This window comes from Fibroporia radiculosa, assembly GCF_000313525.1.
Source record: "Fibroporia radiculosa TFFH 294 genomic supercontigs, scaffold4512, whole genome shotgun sequence".
Taxonomy (NCBI): Eukaryota; Fungi; Basidiomycota; class Agaricomycetes; order Polyporales; family Fibroporiaceae; genus Fibroporia; species Fibroporia radiculosa.
In genome coordinates this window covers 8,021-28,175 of record NW_012133407.1, presented here as the reverse complement: position 1 = coordinate 28,175, position 20,155 = coordinate 8,021, and the positions used below count along the sequence as shown (strand labels likewise).

Sequence of the window (20,155 nt, the reverse complement as noted above, 5' to 3'; positions counted from 1 at the left end):
CCTCCTGCCGCCCCATTCGCCATCGGCGGGCAGACACTCGCAGTCAATTCAACGCCATTACCGCTGCCGATGAGGCTCCCGCAATATCTATGGCTCTGCCCCCGCGCACTCGCCCTCGCGGTCGCACGCCAGACAGCACCGTGCGCCCTGCGTGTGCGTGGGTGCTCGCTTCCACATACGGAAAGGCCCCGCGCGACAAATCGCGCTGGACGACTTCCCCATGCACGACGCGCTCCGCATCATCTGGCACCTGCATCACTGAGGCCCAGCCCGCCCAGCCCAGGCTGCCCCGTCCTGTCTTGTCCCGTCTGGCCGTGGCCGTGGCCCGCACCGTCCGTCTTCCACTTCGGCCTGTGTCCCCGTTCTCCGCTGACGAGCAGACGGGATGCCACTGGCCGATCAGGCGCAGGGGTCTGGCAGGCAGGCCCGCCAGTCAGGATTCCCTGTACTGTCATAGATCCTCTAATAGCATTAGAGATGCACCAAACAGGGTCCACGGGACTCACAAATTAAGATAGCCTGCCGAGTTGCTGTCACCAGCTGCCTGGGCGTCTTGACGGGAACAAGCAGACTCGCACCAGGAACGGTTTGGGTGATTGGCATACGTCGTGGGCTGCCAATGCAAACGAGGCTTGCAGCGGTGAAATCTGGCGGACCGCCACCCGCACGGAATTGGACGCAGGGTATCCTTGTACTTGAAGCAGACGGTCTTCTGGCTAACATTAGGTTCAGGAGAAAGTGTTATGAGAGCACATACAGAATTCTAGGCAAAGGCAAAGACAATAATCAATAGAAGGTCGAGAATGGAGGCCAGACTGTTGCGGCAGTAGAAGCGGACGGTGATTGACCCGTCTTATCGCCATGATATCACCTTCCGCACGGTCCGGGATCATATCAATGTAATACGGCAGGTCGAATATGGAGGTCATTGCAAACGCTGCCCGGCACACTCGTATACAACAACCCCAGGCGTTGAGAGCATCGCATAGCATTCATATGGGTAACATGGCGCGTCATGATAATAGTAGAGAAGGCGGAAAATTGCAGAACACCCATATACGTAGCCAGCCATAGCTCCCCCCGACCGTCCGGTGTGTGATACAAGAAGCTTTTACCGGTTGGACTTCGCAACACGCTCGAGCTCGTCCTTTTTCTACACAACACAGATGATATTAACACCACCGTTATTAATCCGGTATGTATTATACCGACATACCTTAATGGCATACGAGTTCGATGAACCCTTCGCTGCGTTGATGAGCTCATCTGCCAAGCACTCTGCCACCGACTTGACGTTGCGGAATGCAGACTCCCGGGTCTGTCAAATGGACAGCGTCAATCCAGTGAGCGGGAAAATCGCGGAAGAAGGCGGACAGGAACGACGTACACCGGTGGTCAGCAGCGAAACAGCCTGGTTTACTCTCCGGAGAGGAGACACATCGACGGCTTGGCGACGGACAGTACCCTGCGAACCAATACGCGTGGAGTCTTCACGCGGACCAGTGTTCACGATCGCGTCAACAAGCACTTGGATGGGGTTCTGGTCGGTGAGGAGGTGAATGATCTCAAATGCGTGCGCAACAATGCGAACGGCGAGGAGCTTCTTGCCGTTGTTGCGGCCTTTCATCATAAGACTGTATGGGCGCGTCTCCATAAACATCATGTACTACAGGATGCTCCGTGAGCGGAGAAATTAAAGTGCATACCTGTCAACCAATCGTTCGACGATGGGCATCTGCGCCTTCTTGAATTGCTTCTTCGCATAACGGCCGGCAGTATGAGGGAGGTAGACGGCATGGCGGATTTGGATGTAGTCGGTCAGGGAGATGTCCTTCACCTCAACACTATTCCCATTTCAGCAACACCGCGCGCAGACGCACAACGCGAGCAGCGACTATCAGCATCTACTCCGCGTGCGATATAGTTCATACGCACTCTTGTGTTTCCCACTTTCCGAAAAGCTTGACCTCCTGGCCGAGCTTCGAAATGTCCTTGGGGAGAGTTTGTACTGCGGCCATTTTGTTGAGGGGGCTTGAGGGCTTGAGGAACGGCGAGGGCCTGGCGGAGTGATGATGAGTATGGATCGCTTGCGACGATGGCGAGGATACCGCCTGCACTCACCGGAGACTTGTTTGAGCTTGTTGTCCCGCCACTGAGGAACAAGGTTTGGGCGAGACGGTGCTTGCCGGGTACTACTGTATAGTTCTCAAGTCACGTGAATATGCAGCGCGTGCCACAGTGTCGTGACGCGACGCGACGCGAACTTAAGCTTTCCGTGTCGCTTTGAGTTGTAGTACTTTTACTGATGCTTTATTCGTTGAGTCTAAATGTTGTCATTGAAGCTTATTCGCTGAGTCATTGAAGGTCGGTGCGATTGTTGGTGTCGACGTTGCTGATCGTAGTCGACGGTATGCTCGGAAGTTGGATGGGAGAAGCTACGGGCTTATGCATGTGCCCGTGTTATATCTCACTCTCAGCTCTCGTTGGTGTGAAAAACTCAGTGCTTTATAGGTGGACGATGCATACCAGTCTCATCATAGTGGAGTATAAGGCGTTGCAATGATACGTCTCCAACTGCATTATGTGGTAGGTGCGAGTGGCAGACAACACGGAACATTCCAGGGCGAGTGACGTGCCGACGACGGGTCCTGTCCTAGGGCACGCTTCCGCGATTCTCCTAAGAAGATAATATGTCGGGCTACTAGATTGTAAGCAATATCCCTGATACGCTCGTCGCACTTTGCCATCTCTTCCCTCCTCTCCTGGCTCTTACATCCGTTCAGGCTATCCCACTTATCTTCCATATTTGCCATGAATGATGAGCGTATTCATCGCGTTGTTCACATCGAGACGACCAAGCCTCTAGGCGATATACAAGGGACATTCTCCCAGTGCGGTAAAATGTTCGGCTTTAATATCATGAATTGGTATGGTACTGAATGACTCATATATGCATCAGACTTGGCATATACCCCACGAATACGCAAGGAACAAGTATTAGCGCAACCTATTTCATCGAGTTCGCCGAGGAGGGATGTGTGAAGCGTGCTCGTGCCCTCCAGGTGTCCGACATCAAGTTACAAATCGTCGTATTTTCCCAACAGCTTACCGCGACTTTCAACTCCATCATACAGCCACCTATTCCCACTGCCCCTCAGGCAAACCAACAGATAAAGGAGGAAGCCCGAGAACATGTCAGCGTCCCTCAGAAGCGACAATATGACTATCACAGAAGTGAGTATCGCGAGATTTGTGATACATTGTAGTCTAAGATAGATTTCGCCAGGCAGAAGCGTGAATACTCAAAAAGGCCATCGCCCGCCAACATTCGTGCACTGTGGCGGCCTTTCACCTTCTCGCCTGACGCGCCTACATCCCGACTCGTATTCTCATCGCACGCAATTCAAGGCTGAGAGGTTGGACAATGAAAAGGAAAACGCGTTCAAAAGACCTAAGTATCGTAGCTACCGCCGCTCTCTCTCACCCATCCTGCCGATGGACCGCGTCGCTTCTTCATTTTTGGAGTCATCGACTCTCGCATCGACCTCTTCGCTTCCTCGGAACGCCTTTGAACTCTCACCTCGGCTTTCTACTGACGAGCTTCCAGATACACCTCATTCAATCTGCATTCCTAGAGCGTTGGAACCTGACCGAATGATCCTCAATATACCCCCTTCAGCCCAGTCTAAAAGCCAGATAGATGCATCGTTTCCTAGCACACCGCCGCATGCTGCAGCTCAATCGTGCCTACTACCCGTTGAGAGCAAACACGATGCACCCTATGCTATGCGTCCCTGGGAACGGCTTCCTGCCCTTGCAGCCGCCTCATCATCTTTGTCAAACAAAACTCCTGATGGGTCTAGTGATCGTACTCTGTGCGCGCCTAGCACGGAAACTCGCACATTCATTCTTCCACAGTCCATTTCGCCATCGATCATCTTGACATTTCAAGGGGAACGCGTGAATTGTGAACTCAATGCTCTCGAGGACGACCCAGAAGGAATTATCGCTGTGCTCAAGGCCACAGCGGCGCGAAGTGGTGAGCGAGATAAATGGATGATTGTAGCCGGGCATTATCGCAGTAGGGGCAATATCAGCGCAGCTCTCGCTGTTGTGGAAGCAATGATTGATGGTATGCCGTGATTATGGCTAATATATGCGCATATAGCTCATGAATCTTCGCATTTTTGTTGATAGTGATGACATCGACTTCAGTCGGATTACATCCGTTTGAGTTGAAGCCCGCCTTCCTCATGCTGGCGTGTGGCTACCGCGACTTAGCGCTTCAAGCACGCAGGAGAGACGGCACAGAGGACGAACCAACTCAGGAGAGTCAAAGTTACACCCAGAGGGCAACCTTGATGATCCAGCGGGTGTATGGGACAGACATCCCTCAGGCAGACACTACGTCTGCATTGCATGACGAGGCAACGAAGTCATCCATTGATGTCTCTGCGATCCCTTCTGCTGCAGAGGGCGATCATCGCCAGTGTTTGACCAGTACAACTAATCTAACATCTGCGCATACGGAGCAAGGGAATTCTAGCTGCCCTCCTGCGGAGTCTCTGGAACGTGAGATTCAAACCTTACGCGAGCTGCAGAAAGAGCATATCTTGACTCGGACTGCGAAGCGAAAGCTGGGGGACGAGCTGCATGCCGAGCGGCAGATACGACAACGGCTTGAGCGGGAGCTAGAGGATGCATCCCGAAAGCTAGCGTCATCACGTCGGATGGAGAATGCGGCGGTGGACCAGTGCAAAGCGGAGATGGCGAGCCGCCGGCGTGCTGAGGAGCGCGCAGAAGAGGAGCGTTGCACGCGGAAAGATGTTGAGGACGAGGTACGACGTGTTAGACGAGATGCACAGGAGACGAGAGAGGGCGCACGGCGAGCGATGCGTGAAATTCAGGGCCGGTTGGAGAAGGCGCAGACGAACGAGAAGCGGGCTAGAGAGTGCTTCGAGACGCTCGGGCTGCTCTTTATGAAGGCGGCGAAAGGGGATATGGACGACGGAGCGTGGAAGGGAGCACTGGCAGGGAAAGCGTAGGAATAATGCCCGGATGCAAGTGGCCATGACTATTTCTGAACGAGGTGTGTTGAAAGCATCCTGTCGTCCGCATCTGATTATAACAAGGGATAGCTCCACCCTCCAGCACGTATTTATCGGTTTGGAACAGTAGACTCATCGCACCATAGAAAGCCCATCACATGGACGAGACAGAATTTGTAACTTTTAGCTGGCACACCCTTCTGTGTCCATTCGGCATCATGTCCATGTAATTTCGATTCTCGCACTGTATCTTTATATCTTTAATATCGCATCGATGTGTTATTATCTCTTTTCGTATAGCGTGAAGGCAAACTCGTCTCAAACTAGAGTCCTGTCAGACGCATTACATTCGTTTCTCGACTGTCTCGACGTCTCAATCAATGAGGAGAACTTTGACGAGACTGATTACATTATCGCAGCTCACTACCGGGGGCTCTACATATTGTCCTTGAATGTTTGAACATCATTGCTGATAATGTAGCCATGCAGGTAGCAGACGGCACAAAATGCAGCATTCACTCATTCATTTATTCTTACAAGACTCGTATACATTGCAACACTTGTATATCAAATTAGCATGACAAACCATGGATTCCATCATACATCAACGGCGGTGAACTTGAAAAGCTCAGTAGAAGGAAACCGATGCGGTAAGCTCATCGTCGCAATGAGCGGCCTACATTCAACCTAGTCTCGGCGGATAAGTCGATGGTCAAGCTGCGTTTAACGGATAGCATAGTATATTTAGGGAGGATAACCATCATCATCCTTCATAGAATTTACCTAGCCTGTAGATCTGTGGGCTTTCTCGATACTGAGGACGCACGCGATCAGATCCCAGACTAACTATCAGCTGGAGAAGACTGACTTTTGCTCGCTCCTGCTCGAGTAAGAGAGCCCAGACTAGGTCCTCTTTTTCGCTGGTGGGCGCACCACCGACGGTAAGCTTGTAGCGACCGTCGCCGAGGTCTATAATTTCCCACTTCAAGTCATCGCCAGCATGAGTGTTCGCGGAACAAGCAAGGAACGAGAATTCCTTGCATTCTATTACCACTTGCCTGTGATGCTTGAGCTACCACGCCGGGCGGGTGGATGACAACCCTTTTGGGCAGGAGGGATAAATCCTCAACTATGTTGCGGCCAACATAGGAGCCTTCGCCGGAAGCGACTTTGTTGATGATGTAAGTGCCGGACTGAAGAGGCCTATTAAAACGAGGAGGCAGTTGCGGGAAAACCCTGATACTGAAGGTCAATGTAGGAAAGTGGACGGTCGTACAGCCCTTTTATACTTACGGAAGCACACTAGTGTGGTGTCTGAAAGACATGATTGGAGCACCCGCAGGTATTCAAGAAGTCAGATTTGGCACCAAGCGGGTACTAGGATAGAGTACTATGCTTACCGTTCGCTTCATTATGACACTTACAGGTCCGAGGTTGTGCTCCACAACCGGCAACCTATCGTGCCCAGAATTATCGCACCAGGTACACCAGTTCAATTTGGAAGCACTATTCGGATCGGGATTCTACTCGTGATGTTGTCTTGTTCTCTATGCTGCTGCTTTGTAGCGATCGTTTCCAAATCCATGACATGAGTGTCACGAGGTACATACCTTCACTCATGGTTGCCGCGCACTTGATACGCATTTGAGTACAGTGGCCCTGCAATGGCTTGCTATCTTTGCACTGTGATCGCGCTTGAAGTCTGACACGTTCACGAATCTGGGGAAGCCGAGCTCTCGTGTTCAGCGTTGAAGTGGAGTGGTGAGCATTTCTACTGAGTATTCAGTATGTGGGCCTAAATTGGTGGAAAAGCTTACGGGTAGAGCATTCAATGGGATAGGTGTTGGTACCGCTAAGAAGACGGTAATTTTGCGCCACGAGAGGCAAATTTACCACAACGTCTGCATGTGCCTCACGAAATGGCGTCAACTTGTCGCTCTAGGAATGAAATCGTCGTCTCGCTGGAACTCAAATGACATTCAAAACGCCTGACAATGCTCTCATGCGTACTTTCAGCCCATTATCAGATGGACTGATCATCCCTTCTTTCGTGCCAAATGCCAACCGAGGCCCTGAGCTCATGTTCACTACCTGCAAATTGAGTGTACGCAAACCGGAAGCTGACCACAGAGTCAATTAATCAGATTCATGAAAGCGAGTCTTACTGGAGCTCAGATTTATCTGTTGTGGCAACTCTAGTATATCACATGTGGTTACACTTCCCCCTTCCGCAGTCGCTGAAGTATTCGGATCTTCGCAGATTGGATCGTTTCTCACTGGGATCGTTTGGATCAGGCGATTCATGCTGAGATCTCTGCCAGTTCAGATTTTTAGAGCTTGTGCAAAGCTGGTACACCAGAGAACGACAGCTCGACGCGGAGATACACGAGATATGATTGCTTGATAGCCCTCTTTCTTGAAAGTAAGTCCAACGATGGTAGGTCTAAACGCACAGAGTTCAGAGGCGGCCAAGACTTTCAGCCCTGGTCGAAATAGGCACTTGCCATTGGCATCAACCAGATTGCGACTCATGAGCATATCTTATCTGTTATTTGAAGGTCGAAGAAGATCGACGATCCGGTACGGGCGCCCAGAAATCCAAACGGATAAGAGGCAAAATAGTTGAACCATGAACTGTCAGAATAAGCAGCATGAAAAAATCGAAGATTCCTGTCCACACTTATCCGCAATAGCGACGAAGTTCTAATTGATGTCGAGACTGTAGCAGTAGATGTCATGAACCAATGCCGATTGAAAAGCAGTGAGGGTGACGAGCAAGAGGAAATATGACCAGCCCACTAGCAGTCATGTCGGGATCGTGTATTTAATGCTCGCGGACAACAAATTGAGGTGATAGACCAAAATCACGTGTAACGAATTGAATGATTCCATTTCAAGCATGGTCGGGTTAGATTCCGGGTTGTTCCCGACCTCGCAGTGCGGTCAAAAACGCACTAAGGAGAAAATGTCAAATGTCATCCCGATGCGTCACTGCAACCACGGAAAATAGTAAACGATGCCTCCTGGTGCACAGCCGGGACGCAAAGCGCGCACTAATCATGCTTGGCAGTGCGTAAGATTGATCTTACTGACCAGCTGGACAACCTTGAGGAACACACAGTTTTGCTGGTTACGGCAAGGTAGCGGGGAATGGGCGTTGTATTGTAGCGAGGAGACTCACCTTCCAGGCGTGTTTGCGCGTTGGAAGTGTGTGCGCACGAAGCTTCACATGTACAGTGTGAACAGATTGCGCGGTATATCACGTTCGCGGCGCCCGCTCACAGCCTCACATGGTGGTAAAGTGATGGCGAAGTTGCCTTGGGTTGCAAGCGAGGGCAGAAAATCGAGACGGTTTGCAGGTATGAGCAGGCGAGGACAAGACGGCGCACGAACGAGTCGGAAGACGGAGGCAAGGGCCCGGCTTGAAATAAAAGGCAGACAGTAGGGAGAGGGGAGGGTCACGTGACCGATAAGTTGAGGCTAAATATACCTCAGTCCGACTCCGACAGAGCATTGACCTCCATTTAGCCGGGTTATCATGAGAGACTTCTCGCCATGTCTTTGTCGGATTCCCTGTCCGGATATTTATACCGATCCCAGGTTTGTCTCATGGCCACTTTCGCGTCTTTTTCCTGTGCTACCCGGATAGCCCGCCCACGATACACCCGTTTACCTCCCCTACTACCTTGCGCCTCCCCCATTTCCTGACATGCCTTCGTGCTCGACGCCCATGTTATCCCCAGAGGAATCTGTCATCTCGCCCGTGGCCTGGCGGCGACAACCATCAACGCGAGACGCACTTTTCGGCCTCACCCTCTCCTATCGTCCACCCAAGAATCCCACCGCCGCCCTCATCTGGCGGAAGCGCATGGTCATCGAGAGCACGATTGGGACCTACGCGCTTGAACCTTGGGAGAAGTTCTTGGTGTGTACGTCTCCAATGCTACGTGTCTTGCACTGCAATGGCCGTGGGCAGTCACGTACATAGTTACTCACACCAATGCTCGCGCTGCAGTTAGCTTCGTTTTCATCGTTTTCATCCTCACGATAATTGGCCTGTTCAAATACGCTATCTTCGTGAAGCACCGGACAGCATACTATCTATACAGCCCCGAGCCCCAGGAGACAGTTGAGAGGGCAGTTGATTGGGTCGTGCGCAATTTCTCGAGGGAATTCTAGCACTGGCGAGAGGCGCGGATACCTGGACCCACTGCTTAGAGCTTGGTTAGGATTTGTTTCTGGGCTTATAGTTTGCTTTTTCACTTAATGTTATGGGTGAGTTGACCCGTTCTCCGATTCACGTCGACAGATCTGAACAAGTGATCTACAGTTGTAGTTTATTCTAATGTGTACATACCCTATCTCCACCAATGTTTGAGTATGGTTCGTTGGCTAGTCATTGAGTCGCTGCTTGCTCGGATTTGTGATCGTTGCGGTCCTACTTGTGGTCCATACAAAACTTGTCTCGAATCGAAACCGACAATCATACTCGGGGCGACTTGTTTTCCCGAATTTTCTGGTCCTCTGATACAGTCTTATCGGGAAAACTGTTTAGCCCGCTACACCGAGTACCATTCCTTCGGAATCTTGCGGATCTCGTACACACGCCTCGACATCAGCCATGTGAAAGATTCCGACTTCTCAGTCTCACCCAGGTCTCGCCTCATCCTGACCGCTCAGTAAGCACATCGGTTTTAATCATCCAAAGGGTTGAAGGCTTACTACCTGATTTCTTATTTCTGCTGGCTAGCACTTCGTCCCGTTGCCTGTCTAGTCCAATATTTCGATCCTCAAGTTTGTCCGTCCGCTCTGTGCTTCCATTGATCCGCGATCGACATTCTTTCATGTTGCAAATTCAGCACGATCACTATAACGCGGCCTAGAGGCTGCTCTTAGACTATTTCTTACTCGCAGCGCACCGCGCAAGCCTTTTCGATGGCCATGTTTTGCCGACACATCCAAGTTGGTCATCTTGGCTGCGAGAGCGCGGCATAATATTTACTCACACTTACTGCACCCAGACATATGCTGTCAACGTCTTCGACACGTCTGGATGCAAGGCACCATGAGGGTGCTGCCGGCAGCACTGCCGTATTCTGATGGACATGCATATCGTGTGTGCTGGCGAACATCCCCGCTGCCCGGTGTAACAAACGAGCGTGCTGAACTTTCCGCCTGGATGGCTCGTAGGCCGTAGCATCCCACGATACCGCCGACTCGGACCGCAATAGCGCCTACTTACTTCTGGTGCCAAATTCTATATATCGACCGCCAGGCCTTCCTCATGCACTTCACCTGACCTGGATTCTCAGTCTGTCATTCGGCTGTGTCACCAATCTCCATGTCAAGGCGGGATTTCTCAATTCGTACAAAGACTGTATGAGTGGGTTCTGCGTGCATTTGAGCGTGCCTACAATATGACGGTACTTCACAAGTAGAAATTATGAACGGCCTCGCTGCTCGGCAGCACTCACAGTCATGCTGTCGATGGGTCTAAATTATCAACTGTCTGTAACTCGGAGGACATCAATTTTGGTGCAGTACTAATTTCGAGAGTATGATTATTGTTTATTTATTTAATTTTGACATTAACATGTAAATAATATAGTATTCTACAGGAAAATAAATTTTAAGTGAGCGCTAATCATGTATTATCGGGGCGCCCCTCTAAGTGTTGCCATGGAACTAGAGGATCGGAACTCGATTGGAACTCGGGCAAAATTCAGGAGACTCCCTCTCACGGCGGGATTCGGCGCCTCCTGAGTACTGCGGTGATCCCTATAGGCGGTAGTCTAGATCATTCCCTACGCGGCGCACTGCCTGGGTCTGTTCAACTCAGAGAAGGTTTCAATGATACCGCATCCTCCATTTTCACAGCGGCGCCCATTCCCTAACTAGTCCTGCGATCTAGTGGAGTAACGCTAGTTTGCATAGCTTACATGATAGTCCTCCTCATGTTAGTTAAGTCCAGCTTGCAACAGATCAGTTGACAGACCTGGCGATACGGACATCAAACTCGATTGTTGATCAAATCAATCAGGAGGTGTGGACGCACTCAGCATCATGTCTTGTAACAACTCATACAGTACGAGCTATGTGGAGGTGAGTGCCCATGTTTACATCAAGGGGCGCCGCCGCTCACTGTTGCGGTCCACCCTGGCACGCGGCAGGTGGAATTGAACATCCATTCAGAACGTTCATCCGGCCGTTTACGCAGCAAGAATAGCCGTCGCTGGTCTCGTGCCCAGACGTGTCCAAGACACCAAAGTGGCCCTATGCGCCGTGCGAGCTCTCGTAGATGTTGCAGCGGCGAGATTATCGGGTCGTGTGCCCCGCGAGTGCGTTCTCCGACACAGAGAAAGGCTTGGATATGTGAACGTGAAAGCCTGGTTATACGGCATCACGACAAGATCGGGCTGCGTGCGCACCGTCGAAGCGGGGCATTCAAATTACAACGTCACTGATCTGGAGGATTAATAATGGTGGCCGATAGTAGCCGATGATACAAATCTGTCTCGACCATTGGCTGTTCGAGATTGAACCTCAGACAAGTGATCCTCAAAGGTCATATTTGGGTCAGTTTGAAGGTATTTAGAGGCGTCCACTGCCCACCTAGTGGGAGTACATATCAACCTGCATTCATGAAGCGAAACGAGCCCAAAACATCGGTATTCGCCTCTGTGTAGTCTGTGCTAATGGTGTGCGAGGCATAATCTGCCCTTGATAAGTTCTTATAATAGGTGTCGGAGAACATAGACTGGCTCAGCGTGCGCGTGAAGCTCAGTCCATTGGAGATGGGTAGAAGGATCTAATCAAGACGATTCAGAGTATACGTCTGTATCATCGAGTTACCTGGGGCCTCATGTATGGGGCTAGAGATAGTTTTTGATAGCGATAGCAGGGCGAATTGAGCAAAGCCTAGTTGTGCGTACAAAGGACACAGAAGTCCCTGGAATCTTCCTGCCCATCATGAATTCGGCGTGCCTCTACGAGCAATAGAAAGACTGTCAGTGATTCGCGTGATCCACGATCATGGAAGATACGGAAGGACGCTACCGGAATATGTAGCTTTTGCCTGTTGGGAGAAATCATCGATTCGCGTAACTTGTATCAAAGATGCATATTAGCCTTGTTTCTATCAGACCAATAATGTCCTTTCAGATGCGCGCACAGACATCCAGTCGAATTGAAGGGCGAGGAAACTATTCAATGCAATGACTGTCATGAAGTAGCACAGGACTAGATTGGAATCGTAATGGATAATAAGTAGCGTTAGTGAAGAAAGCAATGGAATCTGGGGAGTACCACATGATTGATTCTATAAAGTGAGCGGCAAAGTTAGCCCTACGTAAGGCATGAGGCTTGAAGTGGCCACTCCTGAGAAGATTTAGCAGCTTCTCAATGGTTATTCCATTGTCCGACACGCCCAGCATGCGCAAAAAGCGGACGTTTTAATGAATCCCATCCGACTGAACTAGTATGAGGACTGGCGACGCACCACCAATTGGGGAATCTGAGTGGAAGGTCGTTGATATTGAGATGCTGGGCTCAAGTCGGGCTGGCTATAAGCCTGAGGATGATCAGGGTGGCGTGCCCACCTAAGAGGATGAGGGCGAAGATTAGGTACTAGGGTTCACTTAATCGCAACGAAGCAATCCCACCCGGAGTATTCGAATATTGTCCATAATCTCTCCTGTATCCCTGAAAAGGGTCGTTCATCTTCGTGGAAACCCTCTTGTCTATCTACAAACAACAGGATGCAGTGCTGAAATCAAAATAGTCCATGAGCTATATGAGTGAAGCGGGAGTGAGGATGAGAGCATCACGATTGATAGTGCATCTTTGGGTTTCGCCATGAGTTCAAGATGCAATATTGGAGGTGAAAATCTGTCATAGACTCATAGTAAAGAGCCGAACGTGCAAGCCGGCACAAGTCTGATACTGACTGGATCGCCGAAACACGGCCTATGGCGCAGGCTACAGCGCAAGACGGCTATGTCCCTGTGACTCAGTTTCGATCCCACAAGAGCCGAATGGGGATCTCTGGCCACAGGCTGGTACCTGCTTTACCACAGCAGGAGGTTGGTGGAGAGATCATTTGTCGCGCTACTTACAGCCGCATAGTGGTAAGTATGTACAGCGAGTGAATGCAAATGGCCTATCTTCAATGACACTGGATGCGAGGTCATCGTATCCCAGATTTTGAGTTCTAAATGTTGCCGGTTAGCACCCTGGCCGTTGACCCTGTCCACCGCGCAGCTGTTCAGCAGATTGTTCTACCAGGCTGAGTTGGCAACGGTGTGTACCATCAGACCGAGTTTGAGTCCATTTCGACCGTTGCAAACGGGTGCTCCAAGGATCGAACTGCCTGGGGAAGATCATTGCCGACTGAGTTCCGACAACACATGAACGAAATCTACAGCAACGATTCAGGGCTGACCGCCAGAGGAGAACGGAAGAGATACGCCGCGCAGGCGCGCTATCATCTCAACATAGGGACAACCCCTCTTGAATCGCAGTTTATCACTAGACTGTTCTCGACCTATCCGCATATTCTGTCGAAGTTTGCAGTCTCAGGCTCTCAAATTCCGGATATATATAAATGATCGAGTACATTGAAAAAACAAAACAGAGAAGTCGCGGTATGATACGAAAACAACACAGGTACAACAAATTAGGACAGGCTGACCAGTTGAACGAGGTCTGCGCAGATCAATTCGATACGAACAAGACACAACCCAAAGGGTCGGAATGGTGCCACTGTTAGGCCTTCAAAGTGCCTTGGAAGTGGGCGTCAGATGGTTCTCTGAGAAATCTGTTAGCACGACTCGCAAAACACGTCTGCTTAAAAGTGAGTAGTGAGGTTCACCTTCACATTAGACCATTCTGCGACGAGCACTGAGACTCGCTCTCTTAGCGCGAGCTTACAAAGCTGGCACGACAGCTCTGCCTCAAGCGGTCGGAGCGCCGCATCGAGGAGATGCGTAGATATGTCTGTAAACAATCAAAAGAACAAGAGAGGCGTGAACCCTGATGCCGACGTACCATGCATAAAGACAAAACAGACTACGCACTAGGTCTTGCATCCCATACAAGATGGGCAGAAGCGAGTGCCCATACACGTGTCAGGCGAAGTTGCTGCTCGCCATAGCAGTTCACCGTCTCGGGATGCGGGCGCGGCGGATGCAGCAGGAGTTTCTTGAGCGCCTCCATTCGTATGCTGTGCAGGAAGAATAAGCGCTTTAAGTAGATTGGCCCGATGCGCACGACAAGTTCATCCGTCAGGGACGAAAGAGTAAATGAGAGCAAATGTGGCGAGATTGCCACCGCGAGGCCGTATAGATCATGAGCTGCCGCAAGCGCGTACGCTTCAATGGGTTGATGGGGGGCAAGCGAGAGGATGAGGGCGTAGAGCGGCATAGCAGGCGTGATGAATCGCACGGGAGAAATGCCATATTTGACCATGGCGTTCAGTGCAACAGATACGGTCTCGAACGAGGGTACAAACTGGGCCGCGGAGAGGTCGTAGATCGTATGCACAATGACGTTTAGCACCTCTGCAGGTTCGGAGACATAGACGGCGGGCGGGAATCCATCATCCTGGGATTTTGGAGGCAACAAGGATGCGAACCCATTCTCCGACGCTTCAAGTATACGATGCAGATGGACGTGGAAGTAAACTTGGTCGGAAGAGACCAGTATGAGGTCAGGAAACGCGCCAGCGATGCGGGCATCAGGATGGAAGGTCGTCGATACGGAGATGGTGACGTGGCCTTGGGCTCGAGGATATTCAGCTGGTGTGCCTATCTGGATCAAACATGAATTGTGAGTTTGGTCGAACTGCCGCAAGTTCGAACTCTCGCACCGGTGTACGCATATGCATCATCTCCTCTATTCCCGATTGAATATCGTCTGTCTGCTCTGCATCCGCCTGGTCTCCGAACAGGAGGAGTGTGCTGAAGTTGAAATAGTCCATGTCGAAGACCGGATGAAGGTCGCAACAGGATGGTGAAAGACGCAAGAAAATCGATGATATGAGCTCCAATGTTTATCGTGCATCATGTGGGCGATGTGAACCATTTGGGCGTCGTATAGACTGGGCGACGGCCGGCGCGAAGATTTGAGCAACACCAAATGCCGGGGCACTGGCCATTTGACAGGCACAGCTGCGTGTCGCATATGTGACTGGAAAACCGTCGCCGGATGCCGCAGTCTTGCCGCCGCACACCTCCGCACTTTCTATGCACCGTCCGACGAATAAGTCAGCCCGGTTGAGAGATACGCCGTCCAGAATGCGAATCACATTGTCGCACCACACCAAGAGAAAATTTCTCTGATGCTACGCATTACACAGCTTCATTTTGAGGTGGCTCGTGAATTTATCTGTCTGCCTCACTTCCCTGTCCGGAAGCCTCAGACAGTAGAACCTTCAACAATGAGTCGCAGTCGATTTGCGAATCTGACTTTGGTGACCAAGATGACAAACAGCTGCTCCAACGCCTTGCCACTATGCGAGAAAGAAACATAGCGTATCTGCGGTACGGTCTGCCCAGCGGTTCGGGACATTCTCTGACTCTCTCGTCATTGACCGCAGGTATGATTCTGGGCGCAAGCATCAACACAGTTACTATTGTGGATGCTTGGAATGTTACCTTTGCAAGAAGATTCTGCACATTTCTCGGCAGATTCCCAGGGAGCTTCTCGCCACCGAGGTCGGCCCACTGGGTGGATAATGCACATTGGTGCTGGCGGAGGGACTGCAGCAGTACCATTATACTCCACCTGGAGTGGTGACCAGAAGATATGTTGAATGGACTGGGGAGTATTGCTCCAGACGCGAGCACTGGTACGAATTTCACAAAGTATTTGCCTGACTGAAGCGGCTTATCATAGGCGGGAAAGATGCTCGTGTTAATGTTCAACATCCTGGTGCTCCATCTGCATCTGAAAGCACGATGACGATGCAGACAATGATGGATTGGGGGATTGCACGAGTGGTGCTTTCCTATCTTCAAGTGGTGTGCTTTGCTCCACATAGCACCACTTAAGGTAACTCTGCTCTAAGGGTTGAGTGGTAGACTTATGAAAATGCCTCCAGCAAATGTCAAGCTGGAAATATATATCCACAAAAATCTCAATGCAATGATAATCCGGAGGGTCGATCAATGATTCCTGCGAGCCAGGAAATAAGACAGACTGCGGTATGCTCTTTTTGTTAACGTATAACATACCGTTGGGTTGCAATCATTCATAGACAGCTTAGTGTCCATCCGCCCGGCAAGACGTCCCATAATTTCCAGCGAATGATTGTGGCAAGCTTGATGAACACCGATGGATGATCCCACCGTCCAAATTTCCCCGAAGACGCTGTACAATGTCAAGGCGAGGTATATCGGCATGACTTACAGACTTGATGTCAGCCCACGAACAGCACGTTCGCCTCAATTACCACTGGCTTTGGTTGTTGGCAGGATCACGGAAGCCAGCTGCGGATCGTTCCCCTAGTCTCCTGCGAGGAGAGCAGATACTCTCTTCAACTCGCTCTTGTAGGCTTCGGATATCCGTATCTGACCGTTCGCCACAAAAAAAAAAGTTCGGCAGTTTCGATGATGCTCAGCAAGTAGATGGGATAAGGAATATATACAGAGCTATCCTCAGTTGTTTGCTCGTCAAACATGGCGCGACCTAGTAAAGCAACAACCAGTCACGCGGCGAGACCACAACATTCAGCCAACCCCGCCACCATTGCCACGTCCACGCCAGCTTTCTACGGCCGCTCTCATACGTGCTAGCATTAATCAGACATCACGACTTAGGCCTTTTTAATGGCGCAAGAACATTGAAATCGAACGTAGGTCTCATTGATTCTATACACGAAATGAAGGAGATATCTCCATGAGCGCGGCGGCACAGTACGGACAAATGCACCATCGAATCATGGCGCAGGTATGCCGCCGCACCCCGGCATTTGTACGGAAACTTCACCACTTCTCAGCTCGCTGTCTGGTCGAGCTCGATATTTCCTGGAAGGCCGCCAGCTTCCAGACTGTTCGAGGCGATTGATTTCATGCACCCACCTTGCTTTCCGTGGGTGGCACGGTCGATTATGGCGCGGCCTTTATTGGGTTGGACGGGTGGATCTGAGAATCAAGGTGAGCTCCATAATTTTGAGGAGCGCTGCATCGCATGTCTATGGATCCCCCAATATATGCGAGAGTGTGTGAAGACTATATTTATCCAAGCTACGGGAATTCATTTTCCGGTGAGTCTCGGTTTGATTTGAACATAATTCGGCAGCTGAATACTTGTTTCAATCCTTGAAATAATATTGCTAAAACCAACGGTACACGGGTACAAAAGAAGTCGGTGATCGGATGTGGAAAGCTGGTCGTGCAACCTTAGTCCACCCGTTACATCTCCCTGCGTGGGTGAAGTGCCCCACATATAATATTTGCGCATTCATGTTCCTCTACGATTAACCCAGAACGTGGGACGAAGGGTAGATGGGCGGCTTGTGGTACCACAGCTTCTCTCTTTCTGGCTGACTATACTCCAATAGATCCACGCAAATGCAATCACGTTTGTTGACGGCTTCCTATTATACATGCTTGAAGCGGCTGAGAATGACAAATACTACACCATTGAGTAGTTGTATCTGGAAACAGAAGTAGACTCAACAACGGAAGCACAACTCCTATTCGTTTATTGTTGACACGCATGTTCATGATCAGCAGCAATCGCTTTGTCCACAGCCCATGTCAGGGCGATAAGTTCGCCGAGTGTCATTGCTAGTTCTTATTTCATCGTACATGAATAGTCCAGCTCGCCGCATGGTGTATTTACGCTTGGCTGGTCAACTGGTTAGACACCGCACTTATACCTACTAAGATATCGTCTATTTAGGAAACCTTTATTCTATTTGCCGCAATAAATTACTACAATTAGAACCCGGTGCGAAGACTCCAGGTACAATACAATAGTAATCTATAGAAATACAAAGTATATAAGTTTGATAACACGTCTTTGATTTATGCAACGTCTTGAATACGCATTTCATCTAGCTCGACATCCAACCTCTCACCAGGATCCTCAGTCACAGCGTGTAGATCGAAGCCGCCTGTCATTTGCGATGAGAACTCGATTGTTTCTGAATTGCCCGTAGCCCAGTAGGAACGTTTGGTTTGGCGGTCTTGAACAGCAAGTCGCCGCAAGTTGAGGAGAACATGTGCACCCTGTAATTAGAACGGGAGCGATGAGCATTCGCAACGAGCGTATGGCTCCACATTCCACACACCGCGGAGGAGATGACTGACAGCTCCCAGCTAATTGGACGGGCGGACGATTTTGAACATATGGATCTGCTTGGTGGAAAGTCACTTACAAGAAGCACAGGCCAGCCAAAGGATTGTCGATGAGGTGATACATCAGGGTGTTCGTTAGCATGATCACTGCCCCGAGAAAAAAGGTGAGGGACTAGGCTAGTGTCGGACGAGGACCTACTGAAAATAACTGCATAAGCCCAGGTCCCGTCGCGTGCTAAAACATACAATATGGATCCGCTGTGGTGATGTGTTGACATGCTAGTGAAGAACTTGTACAAAGTGAGACCGAATAAGATGGTCTCGAAGACCAATGAGAAAATCCTGAAATGCAGTGCATTAGCCACATTGCTCAAGGGATGACGGCGCATGAGGAGGGGCAATAGTTTGAGCATTATTACTCGGAATTAGCGGGTAGACTCCTAGATGCTCACCAATAAGACGGGAAGAGCGAGGGAGCATGAACGATGATACATCTTGTAGTGAATTCCATATTGGGTATACTGAGTGCGAGTACAGTTATCATCGCCGTTATTTCAGCAACGAAGAGAATTAAAACAAGTGCCCGTAGGATGACGTTGCGTCTGAACATAGCGTATACTATAGGGGAACAAAGAAGTCAAATCCAGCACACTATGCGCGCGCCGCGAGTCGAGCAGACACACCTCGGACGATGAGCACTGCCTCGACGATGATCGTTAGCGCTTCGTTCACAGTCAGCTGGTAGACGATCCAACTGCGACATTGGTCGGGACGCCAGACATAGCCACTAGCAGATTCCGTGACGAGAAACAGGATCGTCCTGTGCTCGAGAATTATCAAATCGGACACAACGTTCGGTTGGGTCGAAGGGATGCACGAGCACTCACCCTTGCGCGATGTATGGAATGTGTCTAATGAAGCCATACGCCCACTTCGTCCATGTCTGCTGGCCGCTGGGATCCATGCAGCCACAATCTCATGAGTACGTTACGTCTGTAGATTCGCATGCAGACACTTACATCCAGATGAACTCTATCTGCGCATGAGGCACGTCAATCACGTCTGAAGAACAGGTGAACGAATGAACTTACCTCGTCCGGGATATGAACAAGCGTGTCGTACACCAGAAAGCACGTTGCTGCGACAGCGAATCTGTTATTTACTGACAGGATGTATCGGATTATCGGGACGAGATAGGCTGTCACTGTCAGAGCCAATATAGAGGAACCAGGCACTCACGATCAATCTGCGCAAGCTGGGTGATTTGTGCCTCTGCACTGAGCATCCGCCTAGAGCTCTATGGTATACTAGCGAGGAGAACGCAGCATACACAGGCAAATAGAGGAGTTGGACTTGAAGGCGGCGGATGCGCAGGACGCGGGTACACTGGTATAAGTACACGGCGCCTTGCCGGCATGATTGGGTTGGAGGGATTGTCGCCTGATGGCTTGATGCGGCGGACCTTCCTCCGGCCTCGCAGCGCGCAGTGATCGCGTTCGCTCGCAGTGACGGGAAGCTCAATGGTCGCATCCGCGTTGGAAACGGGTGCTTGGCCTCCCCACGTACATCTCGTTTCCGGGTGAGCTTCCGGACCTTCGCGACAATCCAGCACATTTGCACAGGTTGTTGCAGGCGAGCCTTGGGAGAAAACTGAAAATCGGTTAGTAGTGACGCCCAAAATGACATCTACCAGAGGAAACGATGAACTCCGTACCGGACAGAGACAAGACGCTTTTGTCCATCCTGAAGTTGAAAAATGTCAGATTGCGACATTGCGTAGGCGCAGTGGACGTGACTGCTGGGTAG

The 20,155-nt window shown here is 50.5% G+C and overlaps 6 protein-coding genes across 6 annotated transcripts; 2 read left to right on the top strand and 4 right to left on the bottom strand.

Annotated features, from left to right (window-relative positions):
* Nucleotides 1-1,111: 1,111 nt before the first annotated feature.
* FIBRA_05441 (uncharacterized protein) lies at nt 1,112-2,018 on the bottom strand (the record flags this gene model as incomplete). The annotated part of the gene is made up of 5 exons (XM_012327206.1): nt 1,112-1,153; nt 1,217-1,318; nt 1,388-1,634; nt 1,707-1,844; nt 1,936-2,018. The coding sequence occupies 5 exons, from the start codon at nt 2,016-2,018 to the stop codon at nt 1,112-1,114; spliced, it is 612 nt and encodes a 203-aa protein (XP_012182596.1).
* Nucleotides 2,019-2,811: 793 nt separating this feature from the next.
* Nucleotides 2,812-5,045, top strand: FIBRA_05440 (uncharacterized protein; the record flags this gene model as incomplete). Its single annotated transcript, XM_012327205.1, has 4 exons — nt 2,812-2,903; nt 2,960-3,234; nt 3,287-4,132; nt 4,198-5,045. The coding sequence occupies 4 exons, from the start codon at nt 2,812-2,814 to the stop codon at nt 5,043-5,045; spliced, it is 2,061 nt and encodes a 686-aa protein (XP_012182595.1).
* Nucleotides 5,046-5,811: 766 nt separating this feature from the next.
* Nucleotides 5,812-6,373, bottom strand: FIBRA_05439 (uncharacterized protein; the record flags this gene model as incomplete). The annotated part of the gene is made up of 4 exons (XM_012327204.1): nt 5,812-5,862; nt 5,917-6,084; nt 6,125-6,284; nt 6,342-6,373. 4 exons carry the CDS (start codon nt 6,371-6,373, stop codon nt 5,812-5,814), a joined length of 411 nt encoding a protein of 136 aa, XP_012182594.1.
* Nucleotides 6,374-8,778: 2,405 nt separating this feature from the next.
* FIBRA_05438 (uncharacterized protein) lies at nt 8,779-9,227 on the top strand (the record flags this gene model as incomplete). Its single annotated transcript, XM_012327203.1, has 2 exons — nt 8,779-8,977; nt 9,064-9,227. 2 exons carry the CDS (start codon nt 8,779-8,781, stop codon nt 9,225-9,227), a joined length of 363 nt encoding a protein of 120 aa, XP_012182593.1.
* A 4,887-nt stretch (nt 9,228-14,114) lies between these two features.
* On the bottom strand, nt 14,115-15,024 carry FIBRA_05437 (uncharacterized protein; the record flags this gene model as incomplete). The annotated part of the gene is made up of 2 exons (XM_012327202.1): nt 14,115-14,855; nt 14,914-15,024. The coding sequence occupies 2 exons, from the start codon at nt 15,022-15,024 to the stop codon at nt 14,115-14,117; spliced, it is 852 nt and encodes a 283-aa protein (XP_012182592.1).
* Nucleotides 15,025-18,076: 3,052 nt separating this feature from the next.
* FIBRA_05436 (uncharacterized protein) lies at nt 18,077-19,634 on the bottom strand (the record flags this gene model as incomplete). The annotated part of the gene is made up of 10 exons (XM_012327201.1): nt 18,077-18,280; nt 18,343-18,370; nt 18,430-18,496; nt 18,549-18,691; nt 18,802-18,967; nt 19,033-19,169; nt 19,237-19,302; nt 19,369-19,385; nt 19,441-19,547; nt 19,589-19,634. The coding sequence occupies 10 exons, from the start codon at nt 19,632-19,634 to the stop codon at nt 18,077-18,079; spliced, it is 981 nt and encodes a 326-aa protein (XP_012182591.1).
* Nucleotides 19,635-20,155: the final 521 nt, after the last annotated feature.